The sequence below is a fragment of the Alligator mississippiensis genome, chromosome 2 (assembly GCF_030867095.1).
Source record: "Alligator mississippiensis isolate rAllMis1 chromosome 2, rAllMis1, whole genome shotgun sequence".
Lineage (NCBI taxonomy): Eukaryota > Metazoa > Chordata > Crocodylia > Alligatoridae > Alligator > Alligator mississippiensis.
The window spans coordinates 50,476,656-50,491,530 of NC_081825.1; the positions used below are offsets into that span (position 1 = coordinate 50,476,656).

The 14,875-nt window shown below is 47.5% G+C and overlaps 1 protein-coding gene across 3 annotated transcripts in view; it reads left to right on the forward strand.

Annotated features, from left to right (window-relative positions):
• The first annotated feature begins 13,515 nt into the window (after positions 1-13,515).
• The window catches only part of WDR19 (WD repeat domain 19), an 86,407-nt gene continuing 85,047 nt past the window's right edge, over positions 13,516-14,875 (forward strand). Inside the window, exons 1-2 of one of the 3 annotated variants that reach the window (XM_006258470.3) lie at positions 13,516-13,617; positions 14,428-14,519. In XM_006258470.3, coding sequence (XP_006258532.1) covers positions 13,612-13,617; positions 14,428-14,519 — 98 coding nt within the window. In that variant the 5' untranslated portion in view covers positions 13,516-13,611. Of the gene's footprint in view, positions 13,618-13,672; positions 13,843-14,427; positions 14,520-14,875 lie in introns of those variants that run through there. The other 2 variants (XM_019480641.2, XM_019480635.2) reach the window with 2 other exon arrangements.

The window sequence follows — 14,875 nt, forward strand, 5'->3', positions numbered from 1 at the left end:
GTAATTTCCTTTTCCACGTACTCACGAGCTTTGTTCACTACCATTCTCCTTTCCTCTGGTGTCAACAGGATATCTAGAAGAGACTGAACATCTGCCCAAGTTGGGTTATGGGTTTTGAAAATCGTTTTAAACTGGTTCTGTACCTTTTCAGGATTCTCTCTCAAGCTGGGGTTATTGTTCTTCCAATTATACAAATCTGAGGTATTAAAAGGAACGTGCACAAAGGTTCGACGGTAGGTTGGCTCACCGTCATCTTCGAGAGGCCTGGGTACCACTTGTTCTCTTAGGGGAAATACCCCATTTCCCTTCCCACGGCCAGAATCAGATTCCCTGTGATGTTTTCCCTTAACCCCGGAGTCTGCTTCTAACTGTACTCTCCATCCTCCTCCCGGGCTTATATCAGGAGAAGTCGGGGAGTTTGGAGATTGCCAAGCACCTCCATGGTTGGCGCTGTTCCAGATCCCTGGGTCGGGGAATATTTACAAATTCTGCCTCAGGGGGGGAAAAAGCAGGAAGAGCAGATGCCAACGAGGAATCAGATGAATCAGGAGGAGGAGGAGGAGGGGGAAGAGGAAGAGAACAAGGTAAAGGCAGCAAAGGGGGGGGAGCCTCCGGCTCCGGACAGTCCAGGACAGGATTTGCAGTTGGTCAAGCCACAGCCATCTCACAGATCCCAACTCCCTCCCCCAATCCACATTCCTCCAAAACTTTTTTATCTCTACAAAGAGACATAAACGCTTGCGCATACAACAATTCCTCCCATTTACCACTCTGCCGGCAGAACAAAATCAATTGTAAGATGGTATTATAATGAACACTTCCCTCCCGAGGCCAATATTCTTTATCATCTAGCTGATAGCGTGGCCACGCAGTTTCACAGAAGAATTTAGCTTTCTTCTTAGTCATAGGATCCTCACCAAACTCTGCCCAGTGTCCCAATACACAAGAGAGGGGGGTACATTTCCTAACCTTACTGTTAATAGTACCCATTTCAGGGCTGCCTTCCCGGTTCTGACCGTCCGACTTACCTGGGATCCAGGGATCTGTTCTTAGTCCTTGTCCTCACAGGGGAAAAAATCACTGGTCTTGGACTCGGGCCAGACAGAATACTTACAGAGATAATCCCAGGCAGACGTACTGACGGTAGGCCTTATGCTCTTTCTACCCTCTCACCCAGGTGCCTGTTACTGATACTTTCACTCTATGGCGTTGCACCGTTAGGCTACTGCCGCCTCAGCGATCCAGCTCCTCCTGAAACAAAAGTCTCACCGGGAAAAGAAATCCCGGGGCGCGCTCGACTTTTGATAAGGAAAAGCAGATTAGCTGGTCGTCAGTTAGTCCAGGCAAGGCTATCTACGGCAGTCCCATCTGGATCGCCAAAAACTGTTAGGCCCCAGCTCAAGTCTGGGTTCGTGCCCAGTATGCAAAGGCCAATAAAGATACCAGGGGTGAAAGTATAAAAAAGATTTATTGCTAGCAATAAAAGGTGCAAGTGGAATAATTTCACAAGACAAGCACACACATATTCAATACTGAGCCCCTTATATACAAGAGGTTGAATCTTCATAAGCATCCTTGTTTGCTAATTGGTTATAAAGGAGTGACGCAAGGAGTTCTTTACTGAGCATGTCTCTATACCTGTGTTTTAGCTATGTATCTCATTAACATACATATATGTTTCATTAGCCTATATCTTCCCCGCCTAGGGGTGTGATTTTTAGTATTATAATGAGCTCTTTGTTCCAGTAACTCTGATTCTGTTTTTTGTTTTCAAGCTTCCTCTATCTAAGACTGTCTGCTCCTTATCATTGCAGATGGGCATTCGACACATAACATTCACTTTTGCTTAGGCTTTGCATAGTAGTTTCTAGGTCGAACCTTACAGTAGGACAGTAGTAGTAACTGTCCCCCTTGATAAGCAGACCCCACTGTGGTTTTGGGCATTACAGGGATCTTTGGCGTAGGTAAAAGAAGTGTTGCTGCGGAGCAAATGGGGAGGTTGAGGGGAAAAAAGAGTAGGTGAAGTTCATAGAAAAAGTATAGCAACCAGCTTGACCATAAAAGTTATTTATTGCCAGGTATATGAACTTATGATGATACCAGTAATAATAGCCATGAAAATGAGAGACAACTAAACAGTTACAATATTACATAGGTTCAATTAGGGTTTTGGGGAAGTCTAGCTTGAGTTTGATTAGCAAAAGTCAAGTTTAGAAAGCTCTGCCTGGAGTAAGAGAATAAAAGTCAGGTTCCTGGAGTCAGAGAGAGAGAGAGAGAGTTGGGGTCTCACCACTCAGAGAAGCTTGAACCAGTCGAGGTTCCCAGGTGGTGTTGGATCTGGCAGACAGGCAGAGTCCTCAGCACAATCAATGGAGAGATTCCAGGCAGAAAATGAGCGGAACTGATGCAGCTTTGGATCCAAGCACCAGGACAGAGGCTTGAGCTTGGGTAGGGGTTTTTGTAGGGAACTAACAATGGCTCAAGGGAGAACACTAGGTTTGTTTGGGGGTAAACAGTGGTTCATATGCTAGATAATAGGAATTGATCACTGCTGGCTATAATAGTTTCATAGTTGGTAAGGTCGGAAGGGACCTGAGCAGATCATCAAGTCCGACCCCCTGCCATGGCAGGAAAGAGTATTGGGGTCAAGCGACCCCAGCGAGGTGTTCATCCAGCCTCCTTTTAAAGACCCCCAGGGTAGAAGCCAGCACCACTTCTCTTGGAAGTTGGTTCCAGATCCTAGCCGCCCTGACAGTGAAGTAGTGCCTGAGTAGAAGGGTTCAAGTCCCTTAGCCTCTCCTCATAGGGCCTGCCCTGCTGACTCCTGATCATGCAAGTGACCCTCCTCTGGACCCTCTCCATGTTGTCCACATTCCTCCTGAAGTGCAGCGCCCAGAACTGGACGCACTACTCCAAATGCGGCCTGACCACTGTCGCATAGAGGGGGAGGATCACCCCCTTGGACCTGCTTGAGATGCATCTGTGGACTCATGACAAGGTGCAGTTGGCCTTCCTGATTACTTCCCCACACTGTCGGACCATGTTCATTTTAGCATCAATAATGACTCCAAGATCCTTTTCTGCCTCTGCACTGACAAGATTACTCTGAGGGAGCTCACAATACAGACAGGAAGATTCAGTATTTTGGATACCAATAGAGGAGTCATTACTAGAATTGGTCTGATAAATGCTGAGCTGAGTGGGTGTAGATGTGGGTTAATTAGCATTTGGAGCAAGGATTCCCCATCATGCCATGCTCCTCTGCTTTTCTTATCCCAGAATTCAGTGCAGTTCTTGCCTTGGAATCTCTGTTCTCCATCCTGAATGCTAATGAAGGTGCATTCCTGTCCCATCTCTCATTTAAGTGAGTTGTCATCTGGTTCCATCTCAGATGCAAATGAGACCAGGGGAGTTGCTTCACTCTGGTCACCCTTGTCTGGAGGGCTTTAGGTGCGTCTCCCACTGCATCTTCTTTGTCTTTTGTAAGTCCTTCCTCTAATCAGTTCTTGTTCAGGCAGAGGTGGGGAGGCGGACAGTCCTTTGGGAGTCAGACAGGCTGTGTCCTGTGCCAGGGTTCCCCAAGAACACAGAGCTGAGAGGTAACGGCGTTCCCAACTTCCCTGGGATCCTGCCAGCTGACTGCCGGCCACCGCCCCGTGAGGTAAGTATCCCTCGTCTCACTGGTCCAATGTCCGACTTGCTGGCCTTGCCTGCGGCGTCCTTCTTGCTCCGTTGACTCGGTAGCAACTGCTGTCCTTCACTCCAGTGCCCCGAGGGCAACCACTTGATTTCTAGCCCCGCCTTTTATGTGTGGCGGTGGCCATGATTACCCTAATCCTCGCCGTGTGTGCCAATCCCCCCCACTGCTGTGTCTTAGTTCTCTTAATCACCCATGCCCCAGGTTTCCCCAGTAGCAGGGGTTCTGCCCGAGCCCCTGTTACAGACACATTCTGAGCAGAGCTTGAACTCATACCTCCAGAGCCACAGTGGGATGCCGTAACCACTGTGCTCCCTGTAATCTTCAGTACTATCATTGGTAAATTTAAAAAGTTATGTCAGGTGTTTTTACTGCTTTTAAAGTTAATCCTGTTAGATTTCTATCAAATATTTATAATACTTTCTTCACATCTGCCATCACTTGTACAGTGATCTTAAAGTAGTTTGTCTCTGTACTGTTAAATGATTTTTGTCTTCACCTGTCTACTGCACGCCAGCCGGCTTCAGCATCACATGTATCAATCAGCGTCCCCATGCTGAAAAATGGCAGTGGGGGCACTTTAACGAAAGCTCACTCAATGAGCTTTAGTTAAAGCACCCCATCCACCATCTTTCAGCACAGGGACACTGATACATGTGATGCTCTGGGCGCTTTAATTAAAGCGGTTCTTGGAGTTGCTCTAATTAAAGCATCCTCCTCCCCACTCTCAGAGCACATGTATAAACTCCCTTAGAGTCCGCTGGTACCTCCCTCCTACTGTTCTGTGGGGCCTAGAAGAAATCTACAGAGTATTTTAGCAGCTTATCTATGCCCTGTATATTCTGCATTTTTAAAACATCCCTTCAAGCTATGCAGATTAAATATACCATATATAACTATGAAAAGTGATAAGGCTGATTATTTTTATAGTTTATACCACAAATTTTAATATATAACTGTAAAATATGAGACTTTTTACAATCAAACTTTTTTTTTTAGAGCTAGAGAACCCAGAAGGCTTAAGCATTCCCACTGACTTCAAATGGATCAGGATTTCACTCTTGGAGGAGGAGGAGTTTATTTATAGCTTTTGATAAAATAATACAAATAACATGAACAATAAAAATGATATAGTAACATTTATTTGATTTATAATTTATAATTGTTGCTAAAAACATGCCATAAGATTCTCCATTCTGCCATGTTTACACAAAATTGAAATAAAACATAGTATATAATGACAGAAAAATGACCTTATTGTCCAGCACTTCATTTTGTTCTAGGTGAGTATAAAACAGGGGTATTCTATTTGGTTTTGGCCCTTATTCTTTGCACAAGAAGCGCAAATGTACCTAGGGGATATAGAACAGGCTCCGAGTTATTAGAGAAGCCAAATTGCTTTTTTCTTCATTAGCTCATTATTTAAAATTTTCCATTAATGATTCTCCCATTTTCCTCTTATTTCTTTGAAGAACAAACAAGACTATAAATAGTGATTTAGGTCATGTCATTCTTCCCACAAGAACATATTCTGTCCAAATACAGAATCCAACACCACCTACCCCTGAGAACTGCAGATCTCATTAGAGTGAATCGCAGCATAATAATGGTCTCTTGTTGTTTGTAGTTTTGTACTGAAGAAAGCTAAGTTTCTAGGCCATAGGAATGCTTTATGAATTCCAAAAAAGGAGAAAGCTGAGAATGTCTCACTGCCTGCATATCTGTCTACAGGCTGGCATCTTCCATTCTTAAATTTGTCATATAGGGGAAATAATGTGTCAGTAATTCTCAGAACATTTCCCAGACTATTTGTCAGGAAGAGAATATAAATGTTATTTAACCATCCAAACAAGGGTTGGGTTTTTTTTTTTAAAGGTGCTTCTTGTTGTATCTGGTAGGTATTTCATCCAATACTTTAGAATTCTTAATTAAGCTAACATGCTCACATTAGTCTATTTCAGAGTGCATAACCCCCTCCCCACTTTTCCTTTCTTCCATCCTATAATTAAGTAGAGATAAAAGCTACTGTAAAAATAGAAATCTTTTCTTTTTTTTTTAAAGAAACCTGGGGTCAGCACCCCATAATTCTGCTCCATACAATAAAACAGACTCTATTTTAGATCTTTAAACCTTTAGTGCTGCCAGTACTGCCCTTCTATCAGGCTTATTATAAAGGATAAAACTCCTCCCAAGGCTTGTTTTGTTCTAGTGCTTACATTTTCATTGCGTTTATTCCAGCTCAGATCTTAATAAAATAGATTCCATGGTATTTAAAGTAAAACATCACCTCTAAAAACAGACAGACAAACTAATTTCCTCCTTTCTTTCCCACCCCAAAAATACCTTGGATTTATCTGTGTTGCTTTCCAAACTGTTTGAGACACAATATTGCTGCAAAGCATCTAAAAACCTTTGCAGGCCTGTTTGTGATTGTGATATTAATAATACGTCATCTGCATAAAGCAAGACCGGGATAGAATCATTCAAAATTGTACATGGAATTGGTTTCTCCTTATAATATGTTTTAAATTATTTCAGAATAGATTAAAAAGTAATGGAGCAAACAAATATCCTTCTCATACCCCTTAGTTGGGAAACCATTGGATAGGACACCTCCAATCCTATAATGCAACCTAGATGCTGTATTTGAATAGTAAGTATTAATTATAACAGAGCTTTATTCATGAATGTTATTATCAGTTTCTTCCATTATTCTGATCTGCCTACAATGTCAAAAGCTCCCTTTTGATCTATGAAGGCAACGTATAAATGATTTTGTCTTTTTATATATTTAGATGCTAAGTAGTGCAGCACTTGGTCCATGCAAGAATAGCCTTCTCAGAAAACGACTGCTTTTCTCCCAGAATTTGATTTTCAGAATCCATGTTTGAAGACAAAATAGCTAAATGCCTCCCAAATATTTTGACTGGAATGCACATATGACAATACAATGCAAGATCTTTCTTAACACTTCTTTGAAAATTGTGACCTAGTATATCTTAATTCCAATACTATGGATAAATGCCTTCTAAAATCTTTTTTTTTTTTTTTTTGTAAAACTGGACACCACCAGTCAGTAACTTTCTTGAAGATATCTGGGGGAAGAAAATCAGGGCCACGGGACTCACCATTACCCAGTGAGATTATATATATCATCTTAATTACCAGCAGTGAGATCATGATCTGCTTGTGGCTTAACAGATAAAATTTCTTTTAGTGACAAAAGCCATCATTTCCTTCACCATCTACAATTAAGTTGTTAAGCTTATTTTTATAAAAACAATATCTGTGTATCTTCACAGATATTGGGAATTAAACTAAAATTTTGTCTCCCTTCGGCTATAATCTGCCACAAATGTCAATTATCCCTATTTTTCTTGAAACATACCAGTTCCTCAGCTCTGCTGAGTCCATCTGACCAGTGCCAGGGCTCTGACTTGCAAACATGCAGGACTAGCCCCAAGACTGAAGTGGGGCTTCACTGGCAGCCCTGGGAAAGGGGGGGGGGGGGGGGGGGCGGTGCATGAGTTGGTGCAGCCAAAAATGCATTTTTTGCAGGAGATTTTTCCTTTTGGGGCAGCTGAGAGGCTGCAGGTACTAGGTGGTAAAAAGGAGCTTGGGCACTTGGGAAGCATGTATGAGGCTCAGCCTGAAGCTGGCAGATGAAAGCAGATAGTTTAGGGCTCCTAGACTCCCCATTTTGGTGGGCAGAGGGTCCCATTCAAATGGTCTGGTAACTTAAAAAAAAAATAGTTGTTTTTTTTTTTTAATTTTTGGGCAGCTGCAAAGCTGCAAGCGCTAGCAGGTAAGAAGGCAGCTGGCTTGGGTGGTTGGAAAGCATTTCCGAGGCTCAGGATGAGGCTGGCAGATAAAAGCAGAGAGTTTGGGGCTCTTAGAGTCCTAGTTTTGGTGGGCAGAGGGCCCTTTCAGCTGGTTCATAGATTCATAGATGTTAGGGTCGGAAGGGACCTCAATAGATCATCGAGTCCGACCCCCTGCATAAGCAGGAAAGAGTGCTGGGTCTAGATGATCCCAGCTAGATACTCATATAACCTCCTCTTGAAGACCCTCAGGGTAGGGGAGAGCACCACCTCCCTTGGGAGCCCGTTCCAGACCTTGGCCACTCAAACTGTGAAGAAGTTCTTCCTAATGTCCAGTCTAAATCTGCTCTCTGCTAGCTTGTGGCCATTGTTTCTTGTGACCCCCAGGGGCGCCTTGGTGAATAAATACTCACCAATTCCCTTCTGTGCCCCCGTGATGAACTTATAGGCAGCCACAAGGTCGCCTCTCAACCTTCTCTTGCAGAGGCTGAAAAGGTCCAGTTTCTCTAGTCTCTCCTCATAGGGCTTGGTCTGCAGGCCCTTGACCATACAAGTGGCCCTTCTCTGGACCCTCTCCAGGTTATCCGCATCCTTCTTGAAGTGTGGCACCCAGAATTGCACGCAGTACTCCAACTGCGGTCTGACCAGCGCCCGATAGAGGGGAAGTATCACCTCCCTGGACCTATTTGTCATGCATTTGCTGATGCACGATAAAGTGCCATTAGCTTTTCTGATGGCTTCGTCACACTGCCGGCTCATGTTCATCTTGGAGTCCACTAGGACTCCAAGATCCCTTTCCACCTCTGTGCCACACAGCAGGTCATTCCCTAGGCTGTAGGTGTGCTGGACATTTTTCCTCCCTAGGTGCAGCACTTTGCATTTCTCCTTGTTGAACTGCATCCTGTTGTTTTCTGCCCACTTGTCCAACCTATCCAGGTCTGCCTGCAGCTGTTCCCTGCCCTCCAGCGTGTCCACTTCTCCCCATAGCTTTGTGTCATCTGCAAACTTGGACAGAGTACATTTGACTCCCTCGTCCAAGTCACTGATGAAGACATTAAAGAGTATCGGTCCAAGGACCGAGCCCTGCGGGACCCCACTGCCCACACCCTTCCAGGTCGAGACCGACCAATCCACCACGACTCTTTGGGTGCGACCCTCTAGCCAATTCGCCACCCACCGGACTGTGTAGTCATCCACATAACAGCCTCTTAACTTGTTCACCAGTATGAGGTGGGATACCGTATCGAAGGCCTTCCTGAAGTCTAAGTATACGACATCCACCCCTCCTCCTGTGTCCAGGCGTTTTGTAACCTGGTCATAGAAGGAGACTAGATTGGTCAGGCACAATCTGCCCGCCACAAACCCGTGCTGGTTTCCCCTCAGCATAATTTGCCCTGCCGGGCTCTCACAAATGTGAGCCTTGATAATTTTTTCAAAGACTTTACCAAGGATGGAGGTGAGACTGACTGGCCTATAGTTGCCCGGGTCCTCCTTCCTCCCCTTCTTGAAAATGGGGACCACGTTAGCCCTTTTGCAGTCCTCTGGGACTTGGCCCGTGCGCCACGAGCGTTCGAATATTCCCGCCAGCGGCTCTGCAATGATGTCGGCCAGTGCCTTCAGCACCCTCGGATGGAGCTCATCTGGGCCTGCTGACTTAAAGGCATCCAGTTCTTCCAAGTGACTCTGCACCACCTCAGGATCTACGTATGGATGTCTGGCGCCTTGCTGCTGCCTCTCTACAACCCGAGTGAGAGACTTGATGTGCCCCTCACTTAGGAACACTGAGGCAAAGAACTCGTTGAGGAGTTCAGCCTTGTCCCCCCTGTCTGTCACCAATTGTTTCTGCCCATTTAGCAGAGGTCCTATTCCTCCCTGGGCCTTCCTTTTACTCCCAATATATCTAAAAAACAATTTCTTGTTGTCTTTTACTTGGGTTGCCATCCTCAGCTCCATGGTAGTTTTGGCCCGCCTAACTGCCTCCCTACAAGCACGAGCAGAGGAGGTATATTCATCTTTAGTGATCTCACCCTGTTTCCACTTTTTATGTGCTCCCCTTTTGGCCCTTAGGCTGCCCTGGATTTCTCTGATCAGCCATGGAAGCCTCCTGGCCCCTTTCCCTTTTTTGCCTCGCTCAGGGATCGTCTTGCTTTGTGCCCGAAGGATCGTTTCCTTAAGGCACAGCCACCCTTCTTGGGCTCCCATCCCTTCAAAACTCCTACTCTGCAGTGCATCCTTGACTAATCGCCTGAGTGCATTAAGATCAGCTTTCCTAAAGTCTAGCACTTTCACCCTACTAGTTACCTTACCCACTCGCCGTCTTATGTTGAATTCTATTATTAGGTGATCACTGTCTCCCAAATGGCTACCGATCTGGAGGTCCCCTATCATGTCATCCCCTGTTGCCAATACCAGATCCAGTATGGCATTCCCCCTAGTGGGACCATGCACCTCCTGTGTCAGGTGGAGGTCCTGTACACAGGTTAGAAACCTGCGTGAGTGATGGGACCTTGCTGTCTGCGTCTCCCAGCAGATGTCCGGGTAGTTTAGGTCCCCCATGACTACCGCCTCTTTAGCTTTTATGGTCTCTGAGAGTTGCCTCAGGAGCCCCGCATCTATTTCTTCCCCTTGGTGTGGGGGTCTGTAGCAGACCCCTACCACCAAATCCCTTTCTCCTTGCCCCCCATGTAGCCTAACCCACAATCCTTCTACTTCCTCAACCTCGGATTCTGTCTTGATGAGGGTTGATGTATATTGCTCACTGACATAAAGTGCAACCCCCCCCCCCTTTCTTCCCCGACCTGTCCTTTCTGTACAATCTATAGCCCTCAATATGTACTGCCCAGTCATGGGATGAATCCCACCAGGTCTCTGTTAGCCCCACTAAGTCATAGGTGTTTAGTGCAAGCAGGAGCGCTAGTTCATCCTGCTTGTTCCCCATGCTCCTAGCATTAGTATATAGGCACTTGAGCCCTGCGACTGGCGCCTTTGCTGCCCCCCCCGCTCCAAGTCCCAAGGGGCCCATTGTTTCTTACCTTCTTGTTTCTTACCTGTTCTGTAGTGCTGGTCTCCGCATGGCTTTCAGGTTTCCAATGTTCTCCTTCTTCAGGCTGGGCTGTCCTCGTGGGTGCCACATGGTTTGGTGGTCCACAGCTTCCCCTGCCCTCGTACTCCCCTCCCCCCAACGAGCCTAGTTTAAAGCCCGCCAGAGGAGATCCCCCAACCTAGAAGAAAACACACACTTACCTTTGGGGGACAGGTGAAGCCCATCCCAGCTGAGCATACCCTGGTTGGGTAACTTTTTTTTTCCAGGTTTTTTTCTTCAGTTTTTGAGCACCCCAGAAGGGTCAGGCCCCAGCAGGTAAGAAGGCAGCTGGCTTGGGCACTAGGGGAAGCATGTCTGAGGCTCAGCATGAGGCTGGCAGATAAAAGCAGGGAGTTTGGGGCAGATAATGGCCCCTCTTTCTGGACAGAAGGCCCAGTTCTAAGATGTGTTGATCTTTTTTTCTTTTTACCATTTTTTTGTTTTCTCTTGCCTCCTGAAGTTGCTGGGCTATGCTTGGCTTGTTGTGACCAGAGTCAGCTGGTGCTGTGGTTGCGTAGGCAGGTGCTTTAGGTGGACATGTCTGTGGCTGGATAGGTTGCGGTGTGAGCTGAAGGCCGTTAGGTTACCAGGTCAAGGCTCTGTGTTGCCTCCTGTTTTCAGCCTCTGTATATGCCCCCCAACCCCCTTGTAACCCAGCCCTCACTGTTGCAGCCAGAGAGCACAGGGGTGGAGCCAACCCTGCTCTCTGGAGCAGAGAGCCCAGGCCAGGGCACAAAAGCCTGCTGGGTTGCTGGGGCAGTTTGATTTAATTTGAAGCAGGCAGGGATCTGGGACTGAAGTTTGATAAACCTATAAACAACTTGTGCCCCGGCAGCTGGTGGGGCGTGGCGGCAGCAATGGGAGTGTAGTGGCAATAAACAGGGAGCTCCTGCAGATGCCGCCAGCTCTGTTGGCAGGGGTGGATTTGTGAGTGTGGGGGAGTGACACCACAGACAGCAGCTATTTCTGGCAGCCAGCGACAATGGCTGACTGGTCTCTAGTGCCGTCAGTGGCGATGGTGGGTTGGCGAATGGCGACTGCATGCAGCACTGCCAACACTGTCGTCAGCGCCTTTTCATAAGGGGTGCACGTTACCCGCATGCACCCCCTATACATCACGAATGCATAAACTGGTCTGGCACAAATCAGTTAAGTGTGATATTACATTGAAACAGGTTTATCTTAAACCAGTTTCAGCCATTTTGAAACTGGTTTATGTGCTCTGACCTTCTGTTCTGTTACAGGTTTAAACCAGTTTCTGATCACTTATACTGGTTTATGTGTAACTTCTTTCCCTAACCTAATAGTGTGATAATCTTAGGCATTATTTGCCTTTCCTTTTCCCATTGTAAGACTTTTATGAATCCAAGTCTTATCACCTACCTCCTGGGAGCAGGCGGTGAATGAAAACTTTCACTCAAATTGTAATTAAGAGTAAGGTATAGTTGTGGGTTTGATAAATCCCTCACTCTGAATTCCAATTTGAGTGAGAATTCAATTTTTTTCCAAAATGTCTATAGTCAGCAATGTATGAAGTTGGCTTTTGTGTAGGATGAATGTATGTAGAATCTGATCTAAGGTGCTGCTTCACCTTCCTTTTTATAAACAGAATAAACTAAACTCCTTGCATTTGCCTCTTTTCCAGATGGGTGATTTTTGTAGCTCTTCTCTGAAAGTGCAGACACTCGTATAGACATGCTATTCTAATTTGAATGTGTTGGAGCAGTTAATTGAGTCTGCCGAACATTTTAATTAGAATGTTCCAGCATGTCTCGCCATCACCTGTATAAGCCCTCACATGTTTCAAAATGGTGATGGTGGCACTTTTAACTAAAGCTCATTGGACTAACTTTAAAGCCCCCTGTGGCCATTTTGAAAAGAATAGGGGCTTCTACACCTGACAGTGAGCTGGGAACCACTGTAATTAAAGTACCCACCCTCACCTCCAAGTACTGTATGGGTACCCTAGGACTAGTCTCTTCTAGTTCACTTGCCCATGCCATATGAAGCAGTACCATCACTTCCTCAGTCCTGCTGCAAATTTCCCTCTCCACCTATCTAGTAATAGAGTTGGTGTCAGACAAGCTTTTGGCAGACAAGGTTCTTTGGGTAAATCTGGTATCTTTTATTAGACCAACTGAAATAGTTGGAAAAAATCTTTGCAAGCTTTTGGGTATATATACCCTTCGTCCGGCTGTGGAAGCATCTGCAGTTGGTGTGTGCTCATCCTGGATGGAATGAGTAGTAAAGAAGCTGGTATGGCTTTCTTGCATGCACTCTGCCTATGTCCTTAGCCAAACACAGCTACACGCTGAGACAAGGCGTTGGGCGCATGCAGCCCTTCCTCTGGTCACGAAGGGCCCTACTACATGTTCCCGTTAAACCTGGATAGAAACCAGCTCTGAAGTTTGGTGCATGTTCTCGAGCACTAACTTTGTAGTGGGCTGGCTCCCTTTCTAGTGGGATGGACACTTTTATGGCACAATAGTGACTTACTTTGCAGGTCACACAGTCTAAATAGATTGCGGGATTCACCTGTGAGTTGGGTCAGGTATATAACGTGAGGCAGTGCCCCAGGTCTGTCACCTCTCCCACGCAGACCGGGCTGCGCCATGCACGTTTCCCGCCCCTCGTGGCGACACCCGCGCTTCGGCCCCGCCCCCGACGAGGGGACCGCGGGCAGCACAGCGGAAAGGGCTGATGCCGTACCGCTCACTTCCGGGAAGCCCCGCCCCTCAGCGGCAGTGGCGCAGAGGCGGCCCCTCCCAGCGTGGGGGCGGAGCTAGTTGCTGAGGCGACTGTGGAGCGCGCGCCACCGCATCCAAACGACATTTCCGGGTTGGGCCACGCCCGCTCGCTCTGATTGGCCTAGACAACAACAGGCTCTTCCGTCCCCCGGCCGTTACCAGAGTAACAGAGACGCTGTTAGCTGGAGGAAACGTGTTCCCCCCGTCCTGGGTGCGGTGCGCATGCGCACTTGAGAGGTTGCCAGGCGCGTCCCGGCTGGGAAGATGAAGGTGAGGGGCTGAGGCCGTTACTGCGCGGGCCGGCGGTGCCCGACAGGCCGGAACGGGGCTACGGAGGCCTCCCCGTGAGGCGGCGGGTGCGGGGGCGCTGCCGCACGGTGCTCCCAGCTCCTGTACCGTCGCCCGGGCTGCGGGCGCCAGCGGCATCTCCTGAGTCGGCTGCGCTGTTTGGCCCCGGGCGCGATGCGCGGGAATGGCACCGCCCTGACGGAACAGGTGTGGAGCTGCGGGTGTCCCACGAACAGGGGTGACCGCCCCACAAGTCTCGGGCTGTGGGGCTCGCAGCAGGGGAAGTGTCGTTGGCTGCGGGGCTTGTAGTGGAGCAGCAGGGAGACTGCTGCCGTGCTGCAAGCCCGGTGAGTTGGGCTCACAGCGGTGGCAGCACCCCCTTCTGTTAGCCCCGCACCTCCCAAGGCTCGTTCTCTGCGCCGCCTGACAGTGGGGACAGCTGCCCCTTCTGTGAGCACCGCAGTGCGTCACCTGGCAGCCTTACAGCCATGGGAGCTGGTGCAGAGGAAACCTTGGATGGTGATCACAGGCTCCCCCTACACCAGCAGTAAGCAAGAGGATCTAATGTGCGATCCCACAGTCACACTTCCTGTCACGCACGTGTGGCCTGGCAGGAGGCACAATTGTGTGGATCTCACGTTAGAGCTGATTGCGCCTTTATCTGCATGTGTAGTAGGGCCCTTTATTAACATGTGCCTAGGTGTTTTACTACGTTGTTTTTTCAACACTTGCTGTTTTAAAGTTAATAATTCTCTTCTTTTTGCCCTCCCTTTCCCCACACCCCCCCGCCAGCGAGTGTTTTTTCTTTCAGAAAAGTCTTTGCTTGGTTCACCAGTGCAATTAACCTGGCAGAAGACTTTAGGAAATTTTCTTGCAGTAACAGGGTAAGAAAACTATGAGCCTCCCTCTGCTATTGGAAGGAGGTTGTAAAAGCTAACAAGCAATTTCAGAGGACACGAAATGAGAAAATGGGAACAGGAGGGTAGGTCATAGGTTAATAATAAATGTTTCAAGGAGGGCTATGGAGCAGAATGCACCACCCAGCACCCACTGTGCTGCAGTCAGACCTAGTTCTTATGCAATGGAGAAACAAAGGGCCATGTCCACTAAGGGAATTATGAGCCTCTCTTAGTTGGGGAGCATGTGTGTGTGACTGGTGCCTCTTGAGTCTGAGGGGGGTACCTGCAGAAGTTAGCTGCGGCAGTGGGGACAAGGCTGGTGAGCACCTGTGAAAGAAGGC